We start from the raw sequence: 20,606 nt of genomic DNA, 5'->3' as shown, positions 1-20,606 counted from the left end.
GTTTTGCATTCATATATACTCATATTTATATAGTATTAGCATAACACCAAAAGATATGTTCATTCATATATTCATATATGATATTAGGTCAGTAGGGCCCACACATTATACAAAATATAAAACATAACATGATTGGCCTCGTTATATTTTTCCTCAGCATGTATTCTGACAAGTCCCGCCCTTGACCTGAAGCTTGTTTGCTTTGGTTGCCACGGCTATATGAATGACTTCTTAACTGTCCAATCACGATTGGCTTTGATGCCATTCTCTCCAATCCGATTGGTTAGTAGATGGAGACTTGACACGTTAGAGGCGGGACTTGTCGGAGCCTCCATCACTTCCTGTACCGCAGCCTGTAAACCCCTACGCTTCCTTCTGGAGTTCATTACACACAGTGGACCCGGCACTTCATTAAATTAACTTCTGCGAATATATTTATATCACACTATTTATTTGTTTATCAAGTGTGAATTCAGCAGCTCAGAATGGAGACATCTGGGAACTCGAATAAGAAGCAGAAACTGAGTAACGCGCCTGAGAGCTGGGTGAGTATCGACTGGATATTAAGGGATATTTTGCATTGCTAATATAGTACAGTTACAGTACCACACCTCGTGCTATAAATATAGTGTTTTTGAATATGATGAATCTGACCATACTGTTTGAATTCATATTAATATAAACGAAATCCAGAATAATCGTACTCGTAATGGAGGTCCTCGGCTGTGATAAATGCACGAAAAAGATTCATGTATTCATTTTATTTGTGCATATTGTGTGTCTTAAAACCTAGTGAGCTTTCTACAGCATTTCTGAGCATCACAAAGTCATCACTTTTTGGACATGTACTATAGTAATAACATGGCTTCTTGGACATGTACCATAGTAGTCTTTAGAGTATCATATAAATACCATGATACATAGGTATTTACATGATTCAGTGTCACATTATTTGTCAATTATACAGTATACGTCAAAAATACAGTATTTATGTAGTGTTGTGCAATATTTATAAATATCATCGGTCATTAGTAAAAAAAAAAAAAAAAAAAAAGTTGTGTTTTTTGTTCATGTTTTTTGGTCTTGGTATCATAATACTTCAAATTTACATATTTATATTATTAACGTAACACTAAGAGACATGTTCATTCATAATATACAATGAACAACAATGCACAAATAAACAATGACACAATGAATAAAGAATACAGTACAACAAATTTTAAGTGCTCCAGTACTATGGTATACATCAACATACCATGTAATTACCATATGATACAGCCAATGTCGTTCTTGAAGTGTTTCACTTCAGTCAATCAAACAGGTCTTTGTTAGAGAGGAGACAGATTAAATGAATCTGAATCTGCAATTTGTACAGGGGATGCAAAGAGCCACCAATGTGACATATCAAGCCCATCATGTGAGCCGAAACAAGCGTGGACAAGTAGTTGGCACTAGAGGAGGATTTCGAGGTTGCACAGTGTGGCTTACAGGTATAACATGAATGACATGATTTTTATCTTCATTGTTGTGTCCAAAATGTTCAGTAAATATCAAATATATTCAAGACCTCTCTGTTCTGCATCCTCAGGTTTGTCTGGTGCAGGTAAAACGACGGTCAGCATGGCTCTGGAGGAGTATCTGGTGTGCCATGGCATCCCCTGCTACACTATGGATGGAGATAACATCAGGCAGGGCCTCAATAAGAATCTGGGCTTCAGCCCTGAAGACCGCGAGGAGAACATTCGCCGTATCGCGGAGGTGGCAAAACTGTTTGCTGATGCTGGGCTTGTGTGTATCGCCAGCTTCATTTCCCCATACAGCAGGGTGAGAAACATACAGAGCTGTGTGTATGTGTGTATAGTAAAGCTTGACATATTAAAATCGTTAAAAATAGATGATTATGTTTTGTTTAAGGCTACAATTTGGTGCAAAAGTTATTTGCAAAGCTTGTAATGTAAATCAATGGGATTTTTGTAGCAGCATGACAGACAACTTGCATAAAATGCATATAAATATCAGTTGTCACTTGAAATCTTCCAGTGTATCTCAGTAAGATGATATTTAAATTCTTAATTTTATGATCAAAGCTTTGTAGTTTTAATTGTGGGTGGTGAAATATATAATGCAAAGCAATACAATGATAATTGAGAAATGTACAAATAATTTGTACAAGATGTACAAATTCCTCATAAAACCTGTTGTATCATCTTTCATAAATTTTAACATGATTTTTCTAAAAGGTTATGTATGGATGATCAAGTAAACCTAAGTTGCTTTAGTCCAGTAAATGTTCTTCTTGATATAAAAGTGATTCTTTAAAGATCTTTAAAGATTTCACAGCAAAAAGTCACATTTATCATGACCTGGAAGGGGATGTTTTTAAAATTATACTAAATGCCTTTTACTTACTAAAATATATAAACTATCAATCAATCAGACAACAGAAGGCATGTAGTAGATTGTGTAAATCTAAAACAGTTTTTTCAGCAAAGTTTGGATCATTTTGGTAATTTAGAGGCCTTAGAAATGAGAAATTTTAGGGTCAAAAATTTGATTTTTTTCCCTTTTTTTTTTTTTTTGGTATATCCCCAGGACCGCCTGAATGCAAGGAAGATCCATGAAGCTGCTGGCCTTCCGTTCTTTGAGGTGTTTGTGGATGCTCCTCTGGATGTGTGTGAGCAGAGAGATGTGAAGGGGCTCTATAAGAGGGCTAGAGCTGGAGAAATCACAGGTAAGACAATCATTTTACTTTTTTGGTAGTTTTCTGCAAATCTTCACATGAAATTCAATGGTTACTATTCAGATTCAAACCACATACATATTTAAATTTTGTTTGGACTTCATCTCAGTTGCTGTCAGACTGTATTAAATGTATTTTTTTCTATTTTGAATATATAATGTTGTACAAAATATGTGTGTCCAAATACACATATTTTCACTCACTTTTTTTTGATGGCTTGAAACAGTTCATGAGTAGTTGAAAAATGTCTCCCAGTTCGTTTGTGTTTAATGTGAGACCAAATATTCACTATAGGGTTCAAATCTGAACTCAGGCCAAAACAGGAGCCTGATGAACTTGTTCTCAAGCCACTTCTTGGGTGTCTTTGCAAGCAGGAGCATTGTCTTGCTGAAAAATAACATTTGATGATTCCTCTTTAGATAACAACTTTTCATTTGTGGGAAGCAAGCCATTCTGCAATATTCTCATGTACTACAAAGCATTAAATGACTTTTCACAATGAAGCAGCTCAACAATACCAGCAGCAAAAAAGGCTCACCAGACATGCTTCACTAGAGATGCATTTATTGTTATATTTCTCAGCAGATTTTCGAAAACTTGATCTGGAGCATCACTATGCGACTTGTGTTTCATTGTGATTCATCACTCCACACAACTCTGCTGAACAGCTCTGAATCAAACTTCTCATATTCTGCCAAAAAACTTCATTCTCTCTTTGACGTTTTTCTGAGACAGCAAAGGCTTTTTAAGTAGTGCACTTGATTAAATTTGGCTAATTTCCTGACCAATAATTTGTGGTTAATTTTGCAAAGTCCTTGCAACCTGTTTGTGCAGAAATATTCGAAATGATTGAGTTAGACTAAACAAGGGCCGTGGGATGTTCGGAGGCACTGATGGAAGACAAAATGTTATGTCTGAGAAGAAAAACAGCAGAAAAGCGGTTACTGGATTTTTGCAGAATGATGAAAAGTGGAGCTTGTTGGCCTTTTTGGTGTGCGTAACACTTCATCTCGGAAACACAGTTGTGATATCAGCAGTGTGTGTTTTTGAGAGTAAGTTGAAGGTTTTTGAGAGGTTACACAACTTTTTGAGCAAACCAGTGGTGGTTCATCACAACCCTCTTGGTTTCCTGAAGAGGCTAGAAATCAACTTCAGATGAATCTTAGAAAGCAGGTTTCTGGTAGGAAATGTAAAGGAGACACTTGACTCGCTCTTGACTGTAACTCTGTGACTCAGTGTTTCCTGTTTTTGTTCAGTTTCATTTTTATTGCTGTGGACCTGCAGACTCAGTAACAACGAATCATATGAGGGTGATACAGGAAACACTGCTGTGACCTTCTGGACTGGTGCAAATCTGAACGTTGCTAACATCTTGTGATGAAAATGATTGATGTTATAGCAGGAAGTGTCTTATTCTTGTGTGCATATTAACTGATACATGCACAGCACAGTTGAGCTGCTTTATATGGTGGAGGAAAAATGCTAAATCATTCCAGTGTTACTAATGGACTTCACTGTTTTCAGTCCAGCTTTTGAATGAAAAACATTTCATGAAGTGCATAGCAAGCATGTCTGTTTCTGTTGATGAATGGATTGGGTTTTTAATATGATGAGTTACTCCTGTTGTCCTCAGGGTTCACAGGAATAGACTCTGAGTATGAGAAGCCAGAGGCCCCTGAACTGGTACTAAAAACTGATTCTTGCAGTGTGAACGAGTGCATCCAGCAGCTCCTGGACCTCCTGCAGGAGAGGGTAAGTTCACTCGATTCATTCATGTTAAAGTGAATTCTGTTTGAAACTCTATTTGAGAGTTTGTAATTTAAATGTCTTGATTACAAACTGATTGTTGCAAGCGGTAAAACAACTCTTTGCTTCAGAAGTGTTTGGCAGATCAGTGAGTGCATTTACATGCACATCTATATTCTGACATCAATTGGAATGTGGCAACAGTTTTATTTAGTCTGCCACAGTCTTATTTAGGTTTGCTACCCCTGGAATATGCCTGTTTTATTCGAAAATCTGTTGCATGTAAACACCTTATTCACAAAAGCCACTGAAAGATATTGACTGTTTTGTATTTTAAAAATGCATTTTATTCCTGTGAGGCAAAGCTGCTTTTCAGCATCATTACTCCAGTATTCAGTGTCACATGATCCTTCAGAAATCATTCTAATATGCTAACATGCTGCTGAAGAAACATTTCTTATTATTATTATCAATGTTAAAAAAACCGTTGTGCTGATTAATATTTTTGTGGAAATTGTGATACTTTTTTGAGGATTCTGTGAGGAATATAAAGTTCAATAAACAGCATTTATTTGCATTTATTACATTTATTTATTAAAATGATTAAAGCCTTTAATAAACAGAAATCTTTTGTAACATTAGAAATGTCTTCACTGTCACTTTTGGTCAATTTAATGCGACCTTGATGAATAAAAGTATTAATTTATCGCTTTTTAATAATCTTACCACAAATGTTTGAATGGTATCTTTGTGTTCAACATTGATAATAATAATAAATGTTTCTTGAGTATCAAATCATCATATTAGAATGATTTCTGAAGGATCATGTTACACTGGAGACTGGAGTAAAGATGCTAAAAATTCAGCTTTGCCATCACAGGACTTGGATATAAATGACAGTGATGTCTCTGTGATAATGTCTTCACCTTCTGTAGGACATAGTGCCTGTGGACGCATCCTATGAGGTCAAGGAGCTCTACGTGCCTGAGAACAAGCTGGACTTGGCCAAGGCTGATGCAGAGAGTCTTCCAGCAGTGGAGATCACCAAGGTATATTCACTCCTTGAATGTAACTCAAATTTAGTCTGAAACGTCTTCAAATCTGTCTGCAAATCCATTTTGAAAATTGGCTGTCAGCAGACAGTATGAACTTGAAACATTGTTTGATCTATATTGGTGTTAAACAATCTAAAACGCACTTTTTTTTCAGTTTAAAACCTAACGTCTGTTCTTTGTTTGTGGGTTAGGTGGACATGCAGTGGGTGCAGGTGCTGGCTGAGGGCTGGGCCACTCCTTTGAACGGCTTCATGAGGGAGAGAGAGTTCCTACAGTGTCTTCATTTCAACTGTCTGCTCGATGGTAAAAACATCATTTTACACTAGCACCGTCTTCTCATAGCATACTGTCAGGCATGGATTTCTTTTTCATATGCTGTGTTTTCTGAATGCAACACCAGATGGCGACATTAGACAGTGCAATGCACTTTTTTCTTCTGGCCACTATTACGTTCAGAAGTGATTTTAGAAATCATTTCCTTAAGTTTTCCCACTTTTTTTGTAATACAGGTCTATTTGACAACAAGTAACTCATGATAGCAGAGTGGAAACACATTTTTAGAAATATTTTGCACATTTATGAAAAACAAAAATCTTAGGTACCTAAATGGATAGTTCACCCAAAAATAAAATTCTGTCATCATTTACTCGCCCTCATGCCATTCCAAACCAATAAGACTTTGGTTAATCTTTGAAACACAATTTTAGATATTTTGGTAGCACTTTTTTACAGTCCAGTTCCCCATGTATACTATGTACTTATTATAGTAATTGCAATAACTGGGTAAAAACTAGGTACTAACCCTAAACCTACCCCTAAGCCTAACCGTAACCCATGTAGTTACCTTACATTACCCAGTACTTTCTTAGGTAAGTACACTGTAAGTACATGCAAGTGCATGTACTGTAAAATAAAGTGCAACCGATATTTTTAATGAGACCATGATTCATATGGATTTGTTTTACAACGCATCTTTCAAGTTTTGGTTACCTGGACTTTCAATAGAGAGACAGAAACTCCTCAGGAAACTTATGGATTTGGTATGGCATGAAGGTGAGTAAATAATGGCAGAATTTATTTTTTGGGTGCACTTGATGGGCCACCAACATTAGGTGAACAAGAAACTACTAATATTTCAATGTTTCTGGGTCAAGACAGGCAAACCTCCTAGAATAGGTGACTTATCACAAAATAAATTGAATTTAAGTGAGGCAATCTGAAGGCTCAGCAAGTGGATTTTAAATATTAGTGGTAGAAATAAAGAGTTAGTATAATTTTAATGGAGGCTTGGGTTATGTTGATCACATGCTTTCAAGTCAGTTTGGGCTTTTTAGAAACATGATCGTCTGAAATAAAAAGTCGGCACCTCTTTGATTACGAAAACGACAAATGTGTGAATGGCTTTATAAACTATGATGTGGTTCTCGCATTTATAGAACTGGGTAATTACAGCAATTTCTCACATCAAGCTTGAGTTTCCAAAAACTGTCAATTTAGTTTTACAGCCTCGTAATGCTCTGCCGTGTGTTGTCTTGCCTAGTATTCAAATTTGTGTTCAAGGTATGCATTCACACTCACACACCTATTAAGATAAAAAGTGGGCCTAGTAGACGTTTGACTTTGGATATGACAGAAATACGGCAAGAGAAAGTCATTATTTGTCCATGCATTACATCATCAGCGTCATTAGACATGATTACAGTACATCACACCTTGTGTTATTGTTTTGATCCTTACAATATGCCCAATTGGACTCTTGTTGGACCAGGCTGGCGTCTTTATGAATATAACGGACAGATTTGTGCATCTTACTGCCTGATACTAGTTTAATTTGGATTGAGCTGAAATGTGACGCTCACAAAGCTCTTTCTTATGGAAAACAGCTGTTATTGCAATGATGTGTGTGTGTGTGTTTTATTCTGAAAATGGATTTTAAAAGCTTCCCGCTCATATTGCTTTAATCAAGGTGTAGGACCTCTTACTTTCTTTGAAAACTCAGCACTTTGACATTCAGAGTTCTTTCCCTTATCTCACCCTATAGATCCTTAACTATTCCACTTTAGCCCTTTCAAAGCTGTCAATTTCTCAAAGTCTCGGTATGTTTGATGTATGTGCTGTGCGTCTGACCTCTGTTCGTAGGTGGGGTTATTAACCTGTCGGTGCCAGTGGTCCTTCCCGTCTCAAGCTCTGACAAGGAGCGTCTGGACGGCAGCACCGCATTCGCGCTGGCCTACGGTGGTCGGAGAGTCGCGATCCTGCGAAACCCAGAGTTCTACGAGCACCGCAAGGAAGAGCGTTGTGCCCGGCAGTGGGGCACCACCTGCAAGGACCATCCATACATCAAGGTCAGGGGTCAAATATGGAGAAAAACCTGCATGCTTAGTAGATGTAGTGAACACAGTGTCCTAACTAAACAAGAAAGTGGAAGATCTGCGTGATCCAACACAGTAACCACCAGTTAGAGCATATTTGATTGATTTAAATTTATTCTTTGTTCATGCTATGTCATAATTACTAGATGAAAACATGGTTGTTCGCCTCAGAGCTGTTCACATCCTCAGAATTATGCATGTCTATGGCAACACTATTAATGCCAAAATGAATCTTTGTATCTGTAATTTGAGTAATCAGTAGACAGAGCCACAATACAACACATTATGCAAATGCCTTATTATTAAATGTATAGTTTATTTAGCGGGATATTACATGGTTATTGTAACTCTGCTAGCTACTTTTAACTGCATTGTATGTCGTTCGTTTGTTTTCAAATTGAGCTTTTATTATTAATACATTCACAGTAGTCAGTTATAAGAATTATTACACATAAATATTACAATATAACCGCTTAACTACATTTTACTGCTGAAGCCACTGTCATTTTGTGTGTTTTCGCATGATGTTGCAGAAAAGTCATTGTTGCAAATTACAAAAGTAGTTAAACAAGTAGTTATTTCAGGTAATTTAGTAGTTGTAATTTGGTGTAAATGCACCATCTGGAGCTGAATTTTGGACCAATGAGATCACTGGGCAGGACTTTTCTGTGTGACACCACAAAATGTAAACCTAACCACAGACTTGATGCTGGTTTAGGATAAAGTTGTTGATAAAATATTTCTATCATCTTATGTAAGCAGTTGGAAATGATTAACATTGCCCTGTATCTAATTTTTGTTGTCAGCTCCCTCCCTATTCTTTCTTTTCTGACTCACAAACCACCTGGAAAGTCCCGATTATAAGCCTGCCGTGAATGAGAGCACTGTTTAGACTACATACATGTTAATATGAAAGCAGAATCACAGTGATTCAGCAGCATGATCCATTAACGCATCACTTTTCACCTGTCTGGCACTGGGCACCCTTTATGGGAACACTTTGTCACTATTGCTTCATTGCTATTTAGTAATGTTCATGATCAAATATTGTTGCTCTTGCTTGGGCTCAGATCTGAATTTGATCAGAAACTCACTCTTAACTGTTGCTTTACTGAGATTATAGCTCAAGACTAAAGTTTCCTCCTTTAGTGATAAAATTAGTGAAAAAATGGGCTAAAAGGACATTTAAGAAGAGAAGAGTTTTTCAGGGCCGTTTTCTCTGAAATAAAATTTCGTTTTGTTCTGCAATTGTATTTAAAAGAGCAGATTTTCCACTTAAAGGGATAGTTCATCCAAAAATGAAAATTACCCCATGATTTACTCACCCTCAAGCCATCCTAGGTGTATATGATGGATGTCTGGCAGAAGCTAGTTATTTTAGTTTATAAAGTTTTAAATATGTATATTTTTCTTACAAAAATCCATCGCTTCACTTCAGAAGGCCTTTATTACCCCCCTAGAGCCATATGGATTATTTTTATGATGGATAGAAGCATTTTTTTGGGGCTTCAAAACATTCCCCCCATTAACTACCATTAAAAAGCTTGGGAGAGGCAGGATACGATTGTGTTCATCTGAAAGAAGAAAGTCATATACACCTAGGATGGCTTAAATCATGGGTAATTTTCATTTTATGGTGAACTATCCCTTTAAGTCCCATTTTTGAAGGTAAAGTCGTGGCTATCTAGCGAGAAACAGCTGACCTGATGCTTTAATTGGCCCCTGTGCGGTCGTATTGCCAAGCTTTCCTTGGACTGCACTCTGACGGAAGACAGAGCCACGATGCCCTCTCAGTAGGTCTGTGGAAACAGGGTCTCACTCTCTCGCTCATCTTTGTTCAGTCCTCGCTTTAGTAATCTCTTTATTCCTTGACCTCCTTCATTTCACACATGTGTTTTAGTTGGATTTCTCGCCCTGCGTTCTATCCAAACAGTGTTTAGGCAAGTGGCGCTCTCCTCCCCTCCTTTCCCCTCACCTTCCTCTTACAAATCTCGCAGAGTAAATACTGAACAATTGTTTCCATCTGTAAGTAGGGATTGTGGGCTTAGGTGGACTTTAATGGCTCCGCTCTGCTCCAGCTCGCACTAATGGGCGCCAACGGAGAGCTTTCGGACTCTGGAATGGCCCCGTCTGTCTGCTCGCCTACGGTCACAAATAAACCCATCCCCAGACCAAAGAAAGAAATTGCACACAGTGAAATTTCTAGAAATCAGCTTTCTTTTTATTTACGGTATTCTTTGCTCAATGGCATTCTCTTAATGAATATATATATTGACTGATATTATATATTTAATTGTGCATGCTCATTCACATGTATTTTTCCATTTAATATTTAATAATCTTTTTTAAAAACACTAATCATTCAATAACACTGTTAAATCTTAAGCAAATCTCAAAATGAGTTTCCATTTTTTTTTTTTTTTTTTTGTACTGTACTTTATGATGCTCTTATGCCTAAATTCATGTGTAGCATTTTATTTCTAGTGTAGGTTATTTTACTTTTTTATAGCATAGAATTTCAATATCATATTTCGTATAACCATATCATCCTGAATTTTAATATTGTTGCAACCCCAGAAAATGGCTTGCGAATGTCATTTCTTGTTGAAGTATTTGCACTTCAGTTCCTTTCAGAAGTTCTGTTAAAGCTCAAGTTGGAACTACCGTCATGCCTGTTTTCATTTTACATGATCATTAATATCACTTAAGCTGAAAAACTCCCCCAAAACAAACGAGTCTGAACTTCTGTTTGATTAATATTGTATCAGAGCGCCCAAAATAGGAACATTTGGTCTTATGAATGTGGAATATGTGGAAAGTAAGTGAAACTACATTGATACTGTGATAAAATATGATAAGTTCATGGAATAGTTCATCTCATTACTTCACCATGTCTGGTGTGTATGTTAAACTCCCTCTGCTGAAGCGCGTCAATCAGCGGGGCTGTAAAACCGGCCTTCATTATGTGTGGTAAATACTCTTTTCCTGTTTATTTCGCCTGTCAGTCTGACAGCTGAGTCCACATTGGGAGATTTGGTATGGGGGGATGTTAACCAGACTTGAGAGCATTAACTTAATTACATTATCTATGTTTTTTCGGGGTGCAGTGCTCAACCAGTGCTCAATTATTTTCTATGACAGCTAATAGAGTTGATTTACTGTATAGATGTGATGTAGTGCCAACAGATCGTTCACTGAGTTTTTCCATCGGCAGCCTTTGCAACATAAATTAAATAAACGGCTGCTACTGTTGCTATACTACGGCCAGGAAATGACAGCTGCACATGCATTCAGTCTTCAAATGCAAATGCAATACAGCTTATGAGACATTTTATTAACATTCACCGCTTTCAGGCCTCTCCAAGTTTGCTTAATATGATCACATACTTGCACATGAAGCTCTCGAGCCACCAGTGCTGCTGTCAAGTCAAATCAATTGATGAAAGTCTGTGGGGTTGTGAAATGGTATTCTCCATCCTAGCGGCCCGAATCTGCTGCAAGCTGTGATATCCTCAGCATACTTTACTGCTTTTTAACCCTGGCCAAGTTAGTGGCTCAACCAATGCCCACGAAGGTAAAATATTAGTAAAAGCAGCTGAGAGTTCTAGCCTGATTTGATATGGTGGTCCCCATATAGAGGGATTTTAAGTCAATTATTGTTTGGGAATTCAAGCTAATCAACCAGGGGCTGTTGTGTCCCAAATTTGGGAATGATGTCTTGCTTTTAGAGCTTTCTAACTAAGATTGTCAAACTTGTGCGGGGGAAACAAAGTATTTATTCCTTAAGTTTCCAGGTTGCTACAATTAGCATTAGACCTAGTTGGGTTAACAACATTTGCAAGGTTCATGACATCGAATCTTTTAAATGAATACAAGAGTTTTGTTTGATTTTGTATGTTTTCCTGTTTCAGAACCAACTGTCCCCAACTGTGGTTGCCAATTTCAAACGGATTCTTCTGTCTTAGTGGGCATTTTGTGGCCAGAATATGCTACAATGGGCACCAGAGTTTAAACAATAGTCATGTTCTTGCATGCATCATTTAGCTTTCAGAATCTGGAGGGATTCTTATGTTCCTCAAGCCTCACAAAGAAACAAATAGAGTGCAATTGTGGTAGTTTGTCCAACAACATTGTACAGATGTGGTTGGAAGTTCATTGGTGTTGTTCCTGGTGGTCTTTACTGTGGCAGATGGTGATGGAGAGTGGAGACTGGCTGGTCGGAGGTGATCTCCAGGTGCTGGATCGGATCTACTGGAATGACGGGCTGGATAGTTACAGGCTCACGCCAACTGAACTCAAGCAGAAGTTTAAAGAGATGAACGCAGGTATGGAACAACACTCAGGAGTTTGAGTAATTTTGATTAGTCTGTTGGGTGTTGCGAATCGCCTTGCCCTCAAACACACACATTCATTTTCTTAAAACTATTACATTAGTTTTAATGCAAACAACAATTATGAATAAACAAGTCTTTATGGAGTTTAATTGTATTGTCATAGACTTGCATTGCTCTATATATTAACTTTGCTGCATTACATTGATATTTATGGAAAGTTAAGGGACATTAAACACTCTTCTCTCATTTTTAGATGCTGTCTTTGCCTTCCAACTGCGGAACCCAGTGCATAATGGCCACGCGCTGCTCATGCAGGACACACAGCGACGTCTAATTGAACGTGGCTACCGTCGACCCGTGCTTCTGCTACATCCGCTGGGAGGCTGGACCAAAGATGATGACGTACCACTGGCCTGGCGTATGAAACAGCATGCAGCTGTGCTGGAGGAGGGGCTGCTTGACCCCAAATCCACCATAGTGGCCATTTTCCCCTCACCAATGATGTACGCCGGCCCCACAGAGGTTAGTGTGAAATGAAAAAGGGCCAAGAACAGACACCAGAGGCTTACCATTAAAATAATAATGTACGGTCAGCTGGTCATTATAATTTTTTTCAGTTTTCTTTCCTTCAATGGAGACTCTTGATCATCTAGTCATCTATCTAAGATTTTATGCTCACCATATATATTACTGTATTCTGAAATCCCCCAAGACTATTTTTACTACAGTTGGTATCTACTCGATTTGAGAAACCAAATTCAATTTGTATCCTTTGAGATCTTCCTCAATATGAAAATCTTGGATACTTTAGGAATTGCTTGACATACGCAGTGTTTTAGAGAAAGAAGCTCTATCAAATGTGCTTTGTGCAAGAATGATAAATAAAACGGCGTTTGAAGCCAATGAACTGTTGTATGGAAAGTTAGTGGCGAGGAAACTTGCGCAAGGCACATTCCATCTTGAATAGTCGGGCGTACACTGGATTGCTGATCCGTTCCACCTAACCTGTGCTGGAGGCTGAAGACAACAGGGACAGTCTCATCTTGTGGGCATCACGTGTCTCTGGACTTTCCAGTAGGAATTGATTTGTGTCTCCTGAAGTGGCTCTAAACAGAACCAAACTGTTTAGAGGACAGTAGTGTACCTCTACGATCCATACATACACACACACACACACACACACACACACACACACACACACACATAACGAGGACAAACGGGGAGCTTTCTTCTGACAAAAATTGTTGCTGGTGTAGTGTTCCATGGCTATTTTGAAGTCTGTTGTTCTTTAATCATGTGGCTGGGGACATTAAAAATTTTATTGGGAGCAGACAGAGTCTGTAAGACTAAAGCAGCCCACAGGAAGCAGTCGTTCGCCTCATTGAGTTATGAGGAGGAAGTAGGGGACATGCTGACTCCATAGAAAAGAATTAGCTTAGGTGTTGTAGGCCAATTCTAATCATGTGTCTATAATAAGAGATGTTTACATTTACCTCAAAATGATATGTTTTGACAGATTTTTAAATTGTCCCTATCTGTGTCTCTGTGTCATTGAACAATATTTGCATTTGGTTTACATTATCATTGTACTCCCACATTTAAGCATTGGATTGTTCATCAAAAAATGAAATGTTTCATCATTTACTCACTCTCATGTTGTTCCAAACCTTTTTTTCTTTCATGTACAACATAAAAGAAGAATAGCACAGATTGTCCCAAATGTTTTTTTTTCTGTAGCTATCTGTTTAACTTGTGCGTTATATCATATAAGTTTTCTAAAAAAATACAGCAGTTTTGTAAAAGACCAAAATTGAATTAGATGTTGAAAATCTTCCTGTTGTGCACTCTCAAATCTCATTCGCATGTATTTGGCTACAAGACATGCGATAATCAGTTGACGTCAAACCTGTTTTGTTGCGCCATATTTAAATGTACACAAATGTGAATGACATTTGAGAGCTATGGCAGAGGGGAAGATTTTAAGTTAATTATTGTTTAAATTTCGCCCTCTTTCTTAAACAAAAATAGTATATGGTTTCAGAATACTTAGTACTTGGTGTACAAGTTGAATGGAGTTATTTTATGATATTTTATGATGCATGTTTTGTCTTTTTGGATATCAACAACCCCAGTCCCCATTCACTTTCATTGTTCACACTGCCCTTTTCCAAATATTCTTACTTATTTTGTGTTCCTCATAAGGAAGAACATAAACTGATTGAACTCTAATTGATTAGTTTTAAAGTGAAAATAGAATAAATCTGAACTGTTTCCAACAGGTCCAGTGGCACTGCAGGGCCCGAATGGTGGCCGGGGCCAACTTTTACATAGTGGGCCGTGACCCCGCAGGAATGCCTCACCCAGACACAGGTAAAGACCTCTATGAGCCCTCCCACGGAGCTAAAGTTCTCACCATGGCCCCTGGACTCATATCGCTGGAAATTGTGCCTTTCAAAGTGGCAGCCTACAATAAAGTCAAGAAGGCCATGGATTTTTATGACCCCAAAAAGTAAGTTTATATCTTTTTTTCCCCTTTTAATTTGCCTACCTTTTTGTAAATACAAAGCACACAAAATGAGTAATAAATGTGTCTTTAAGGATCAAATTTGATTAAATTCGAGACTTGGACATATTGACAGTGGTGTTAAACTGAAACCAGGAATTTACTTTATATGCACGTTCAAACAGTCTATCATTGGATATCTTGAGTTAAACTTCCCTCCATGTCAGGCTTACTCGATTCTTAGCTGTGTTGCCAAGAATAACAGGAAATGTTTTGTTGTTGTGTGCTTTTACCAAATTCTATGGCTTTGCTCTGTTCTTTGAAGTCATTTAGAAGTGGAGATCTGCCATTATTCCTCTGGCGCTGTGCAAATGCTGTGGAAGATGACTAACGAAAATCATGCATTTTCACGGCGTCTCGTCTTGCAATTAATAGTGCCCGCTGCTATCGAGTTAACAGCCGTTTCAGTCGTCGTCGCTGATGAAGAACATGCAGCATGTCAACATGCAGCAAAACTGACTGGAAGAACTGGGGACTTTTAATGTTGAATGATCTTTATGCAAATGCGCATCTCACACAGAGTTTAAAGGAGTAGCTTACCAAAAAAATCGAAAAATGTATCAATTACTCACCCTCAGGTCATTCCAAAACCATATGTGGCTTTCTTTTTCCATGGAAAAACAACAGCAACAAAAAATATAGATCTTTAAATAGATCTTTCATCTGTCAAGTTCCATAAAGAGGCAAAAAAAAAAAAAAAAAAAAACTATAAAAATATTCCATACAAATGTCACTGAATATTCAATTGGAATGCCAAAAAATATACAAATATTAACATTTGTAATTCATTATTCAATCTTTTGTGTTTCACACAAGAAATAGAGTCATACAGGTTTGGAATGACAAGTTTTTTGCGCTGTTTTGCTGTCTGTATGTCACTTGCTGTAATTATAATTATCCTCATTATGATTAAGTATTCAGATATGTAATGTCAAGTGTCATAGTGAGGCTGGAGGTTACTGGCATCACTTCCCTCCTCCATCCCAGCAATCGTTTTTAGGGGGTTGGGGTGGCAGACTCACACTCCGTCTGAGTTTCAAAGAGCCCCGCTTGGCGCCTTAGTAAATTTATGGCGCTCCGTCTGCTCCTTGAGCAGGGTGTTGGGCCTGGCCAAATTCGAGACGAATATGGATGCTGAGCCTAATTGCCAGCCATCCCCCTTAAAGTCCTCGTCTAAAATGGCTCAAATCAGTCCAAGCTGTTTCTCATTTAAATGCATATTAACGGTTCTCTATGGAGTCGGGGTTTATGTGTTCCACCCCTTCACCCGATTGAAGTGACTACCAGGTGGAATGGTGATAATATTCCATAAACCATCACTTGTGGGTCCATCCAATGGTAGGATGCATCAGATTTGCATCTTACTATTGGGTGATTGATTGCTAAGGTGTTCTGGATGCTTGGATGGAATTTTGCGTGGTTACTAGGGTGTTGCCAGACGGCAGCTAGGGTGTTCTGCATGCTTGTTAAGGCATTGCTAGGGTGTTTTAAATGGTTACTAGTGCGTTTCTATGTGGTTTTATATACTGAATACTTGCTAAGTTATTTCTAGCCAGTTGCTAGGGTGTTCTGGTTGGTTACTAGGATGTTCCTAAGAGGTTGCCAGGGTGTTCTGGATGTTTGTTAGGACGTTAGTTGCTAGTGTTCTGGGATGTTGGTAGGTGACTGAGCATTTACAAGATGTAAAATAAGTCTCTGATGTCTCCAGAGTGTGTATGTGAAGTATTAGCTCAAAATACCCCACAGATAATTTGCAACAACAAAACAGGACAATCTCACGCACTGAAAATGTCAGAAACCTTCAGTAATGGTGTTCAGTTCGAACTGGTGTCAGACAATGATGTTTATAGAGCCAGAAAATATATGCTGTATGGAGATATAACAGGTATAGTTTAGTTTAATTACGGTTATTAATTTTTTTTTGTTTTTATCCACTATTAGTGCAAGCCTGTTGTAGCAGACCCAGTCCGAATGATGGCCAAAACTTTACTGATGAGTTTTATGTTTATTGTACTTCACACAAAAGATGAAGCATCTGTTTTCACTCCAGAAAATCGCTGTAAGAGCTGAATACACAGTACAAGAAGTGCGCATTAAAGTCTTATCTATGACTCTAATATATTTTAAAATGTAATTTATTCCTGTGATGGCAAAGCTGATCCCATTTAAAAACAGCTGCTTCAATTCCAATTTGCTGCTGTTCATTTCCACTATTCAGCATTCCATATTATAAGCCCATATGAAATACTTCACTTCACTCTAGACTAAGAAAGCCTGAATGACACCATTTAATGAACGTGATTACAACAGGGAAAGCGCAGTGCAATGGTGCATGTTTATAAATTCATTGTGCTGTGTGAATTTGTTTTCATAAGGTCTGCGTCTTAATTGAAGAACAACTAATCCGTAACAAATAAACCCTATCCGTAGGAGCCGTTCAGGATTGTATTTAGACTAGCGTTCGAGTTTTATTCGTGCTGTTGGAGACTAATTAGCTCTATTTATCAGACATTTTGCACACTGTTTATTTTCGAAGCATTTGTTTAAATGAAAACGTGTAGCTGAGAGTTTGGATTTAATGACATTGGTCTGAAGTTTAGATTTCTGTTTCTTGCTAATTTATTTTTGTCTAGAAGAAAAGTCAGCCTGTTTACCTCGTCGTCTTTGCACCGTTGAAAGGAATTATGTGGCTTGAAGAGCCACTTGAGAGAACATATTTTATCATAGAGCTCTTTTCAGAGTATAATACATCGTTCCCTCCAGAGTGAAATGTCCCAAACAAAGGAGCAGTGTACAACACCTAGTTATTATCTCTGACGCAAACTCCAAGATTATATTTCTTTTTCATGTTCTTATCACATTGGGTACCACACTGTCCCTTTTCCGTGCACATCTTAAAATTCCCTCCGCTGTCTCGTTTTACCCAGACACCAGGACTATGACTTCATCTCAGGAACCCGCATGAGGAGGATGGCTCGCGAGGGCCAGAACCCCCCGGAAGGCTTCATGGCACCCAAAGCCTGGAATGTTCTCAAGGAATACTACCAGTCTTTGGAGAAGGCCTAAGCCGTTTTCCAGGTGCGCAGAGAGAGAGGAGGAAGCAATTCTGTTACAGAGGGAAGAGGAGGAAGAGGAGGTGATCATTTGTAAAAAAACAAAAAAAACAAATCACAAACATTGGGACCACCCAAAGGACTTCTTGAACTGTTTTGGATGTTGTTCCTCATTAATTCACTGTCGGTTTCATGGTTCAGTCTTATGGCAGCATTTTTATATGTTCGGTTTAAAAAAAGAACGCGAGTTAGCTTGTGAAAGGTACATTTTAAGTATACAATACTGTAAATATAGAAAACTAAACTGTTTTATTAGTAAACTATGCCATCTATGTTCTTGTACACTCCCTAGAATTCATAATCACTGATACAATTGGATGAAAGATGACATATAATTTGAAAATTTCCCTACTTGCCTTAAAGATCATAAGCTTTTATTGAAACGGTTACATGTACTGCATTGTTCTGGCTTTAATGCACATTAAACTCTATCAACAGCATTTATGGCATATTGTCAAGTACAGCAGAAAATTATTTCCTCGTGTGTGTTTTTTAACAGCTAAAATAGAGGTTGCAAAGTCAGTAAAGCTAATAAGTTCTGCACAATATGTTCTAATATATAAAAAAGACATAGAGAAATATCAAAACAAAAGAGAAAATGTATCAAATTTTATCTAACTAGAACAGCAGTCCTACTGCAAAAGTGACAATTTAATAACTTTATAGTGCAAAAATACATTACAAATATTCTAATGTAAACCTGTTTTTTGCTTTTAAAAATAAAACAAGTTCAAATTATTTTGTGGTAATCAACATTATGTTACAAATGCTGTCAAAAGAGATTGATGTATAGAGCAAGGAACAATCCTTTAAGCCAAAATGTGTGCCTGGATGTGACGTATACAGTTGGTTGTGCCCGTCCCTCTTTTAGGCATTGTTTTTAGAAAAAAACAGTTAGTTGTTTATTCAGTGGTCTGAAAATATTTGTGGTGACAACAGTATATTCTTTATGTACATTTTGGCAACATTTTGTTCTGAAATCTGGACAATTATTTCTTGCTTGCAGAGCAGTCAAACGTAAAATTCACATATTTAAATCTGTGAGGTTTGTCCTTTTTAAGTTACTGGCATAACTTTAATAGAATTCCTTTAGTCTGTAACATTTCTAACCATGGTGTTTTGATATTTCTTTGTTTGAATGTAGTTTTTTTTGTTAAACAAAATGATTTAGCTTTGTCTTTGGTATAGGTGCATTTTTCTGTAGTATTTATTTTGAAAACTTTTTGTTGTGTGTTTATTGTATTAGAATAGAAAGGATCATATTCTTCGGTTTATAATTCATAGTTGTCTTGTTTATTTTTTTAACAGTATTGTCCTTCTTTACTCAGTGTTTTTAATAAAGCATTCCACCAAAAAGTTTTGCGAGGACATTTTCTGTCATCTTTACATGACTGTAATATGAAGATTGTACAAAGTAAAATATATCTTTAGCAACACTGTGAAGGCCCTGATATACTCATGGCAAACTCCAAACTTTCAAAAGACGTTTGAAATATGTGACCAGCAATATACTGTAAGCGAACATCCTGATGCCGTCCACACTGCTGAGAATGGTGTTTAGATGATTATGTAAATATTTAAACAAAATAAACACAAAAGAAAGATGAGAGAGGTGAGAAAACATCAGTTAAGAAAGCATCCGATCATAGCGAGTGATGCTGGCAATGCTATTTGTGGAGTTGTTTAATCCTCTGATGAGATCTTGAGAGATTTAATGTCTTTTTATCTTCAGTTGATTTCATCTAAGGCTGTGGCTGAAGTCAGTTGTAATTATTGTATTTCTCTTTTCTTCAGTGATTCTGCTTGTTAACAGCAGGTGTTCATCACTAATGCTCAATCATCACTTAATTAGTCAGTTATTTCATTAACTTTAACTTTGCTTTAATGTTACTTTAACTCTCTGTAGAGAGGGACCATATGTACTCTGAGTAGAGTTGATTTAACTCTGGGGATTTTGCTGTATATTAGTATAAACGTAGATACCTATTGGTACAGTATGCATCACATGACTAAACATGCATCATCGTTTTCGAATACCTCCGTTTTCACAGTCCACACTACAACTCCAAAACAGCATTTTTAAATTTATCCAAGTTGGAGAGCGTCTTCAAAAAGCTCAGTTTTCACAGGCCATCTCAGTGTGGACGGAAGGACAAAACTTAGAGAAAAAGATGCTCTATCAGATGTATCTGGATTAGTGTAGACGTAGCCAAAGACATGAAAACATCCCTGATCATAATGTACATTTTCCCCAGTTCCCGCATTTAAACAGTGCTGTGTGCAACTGCTGTACAAGGTCAATGAAATATATCAGAAAATACACACAAGACCAGCTGGCCTCCAGATGCAGCCATGCCCCTGTGAAAGTGGGACACCTAGGGTTAATCCAGACTCTTTCAGGAATACCCTGCCCTCTCCTTTGATTCCAGCTCAGAGATGAAACGTCCAAATGTGCCAGCCGTCATGTTTTTCTCTGCATGTCCTCTGCCAGATCTTGTTCAATCTCTGAACTGCATCGAATGGGGCTTTCAACATGACTGAATAGCACTTCAATATGAACATGATGTGAATGTGTCCTTGGGTATAAAGTTACTTTTCCCCCTCTTCATCGGTTTGCCTATATTCTTATAAGATCACTTGATTGAATTATTTCAGTTGTGATACAAGATAATCCTTATAT

General features: G+C 37.6%; 1 protein-coding gene across 1 annotated transcript; it reads left to right on the top strand.

The window, feature by feature from the left end:
• Positions 1-325: 325 nt before the first annotated feature.
• Positions 326-19,282, top strand: papss1 (3'-phosphoadenosine 5'-phosphosulfate synthase 1). Its single transcript, XM_051899655.1, has 12 exons — positions 326-545; positions 1,379-1,493; positions 1,592-1,827; positions 2,596-2,734; positions 4,377-4,495; positions 5,425-5,538; positions 5,736-5,847; positions 7,684-7,889; positions 12,106-12,241; positions 12,504-12,772; positions 14,530-14,759; positions 17,741-19,282. Exons 1-12 carry the CDS (start codon positions 486-488, stop codon positions 17,877-17,879), a joined length of 1,875 nt encoding a protein of 624 aa, XP_051755615.1. The 5' UTR covers positions 326-485; the 3' UTR covers positions 17,880-19,282.
• Positions 19,283-20,606: the final 1,324 nt, after the last annotated feature.

Source organism: Ctenopharyngodon idella, chromosome 1 (assembly GCF_019924925.1).
Source record: "Ctenopharyngodon idella isolate HZGC_01 chromosome 1, HZGC01, whole genome shotgun sequence".
Classification (NCBI taxonomy): domain Eukaryota; kingdom Metazoa; phylum Chordata; class Actinopteri; order Cypriniformes; family Xenocyprididae; genus Ctenopharyngodon; species Ctenopharyngodon idella.
The sequence above is the reverse complement of the archived record's forward strand: the minus strand, read 5'-3'. Positions and strand labels throughout refer to the sequence as shown.

What these genes read in the sequence shown, in the direction of transcription:
- papss1 (XM_051899655.1), top strand. Translation starts at nt 486, where the DNA reads ATGGAGACATCTGGGAACTCGAATAAGAAGCAGAAACTGAGTAACGCG. An exon ending in TAGAGCTGGAGAAATCACAG is followed by an intron (nt 2,735 to 4,376) that starts GTAAGACAATCA and finishes TGTTGTCCTCAG; the next exon opens with GGTTCACAGGAATAGACTCT. An exon ending in TGGACCTCCTGCAGGAGAGG is followed by an intron (nt 4,496 to 5,424) that starts GTAAGTTCACTC and finishes CACCTTCTGTAG; the next exon opens with GACATAGTGCCTGTGGACGC.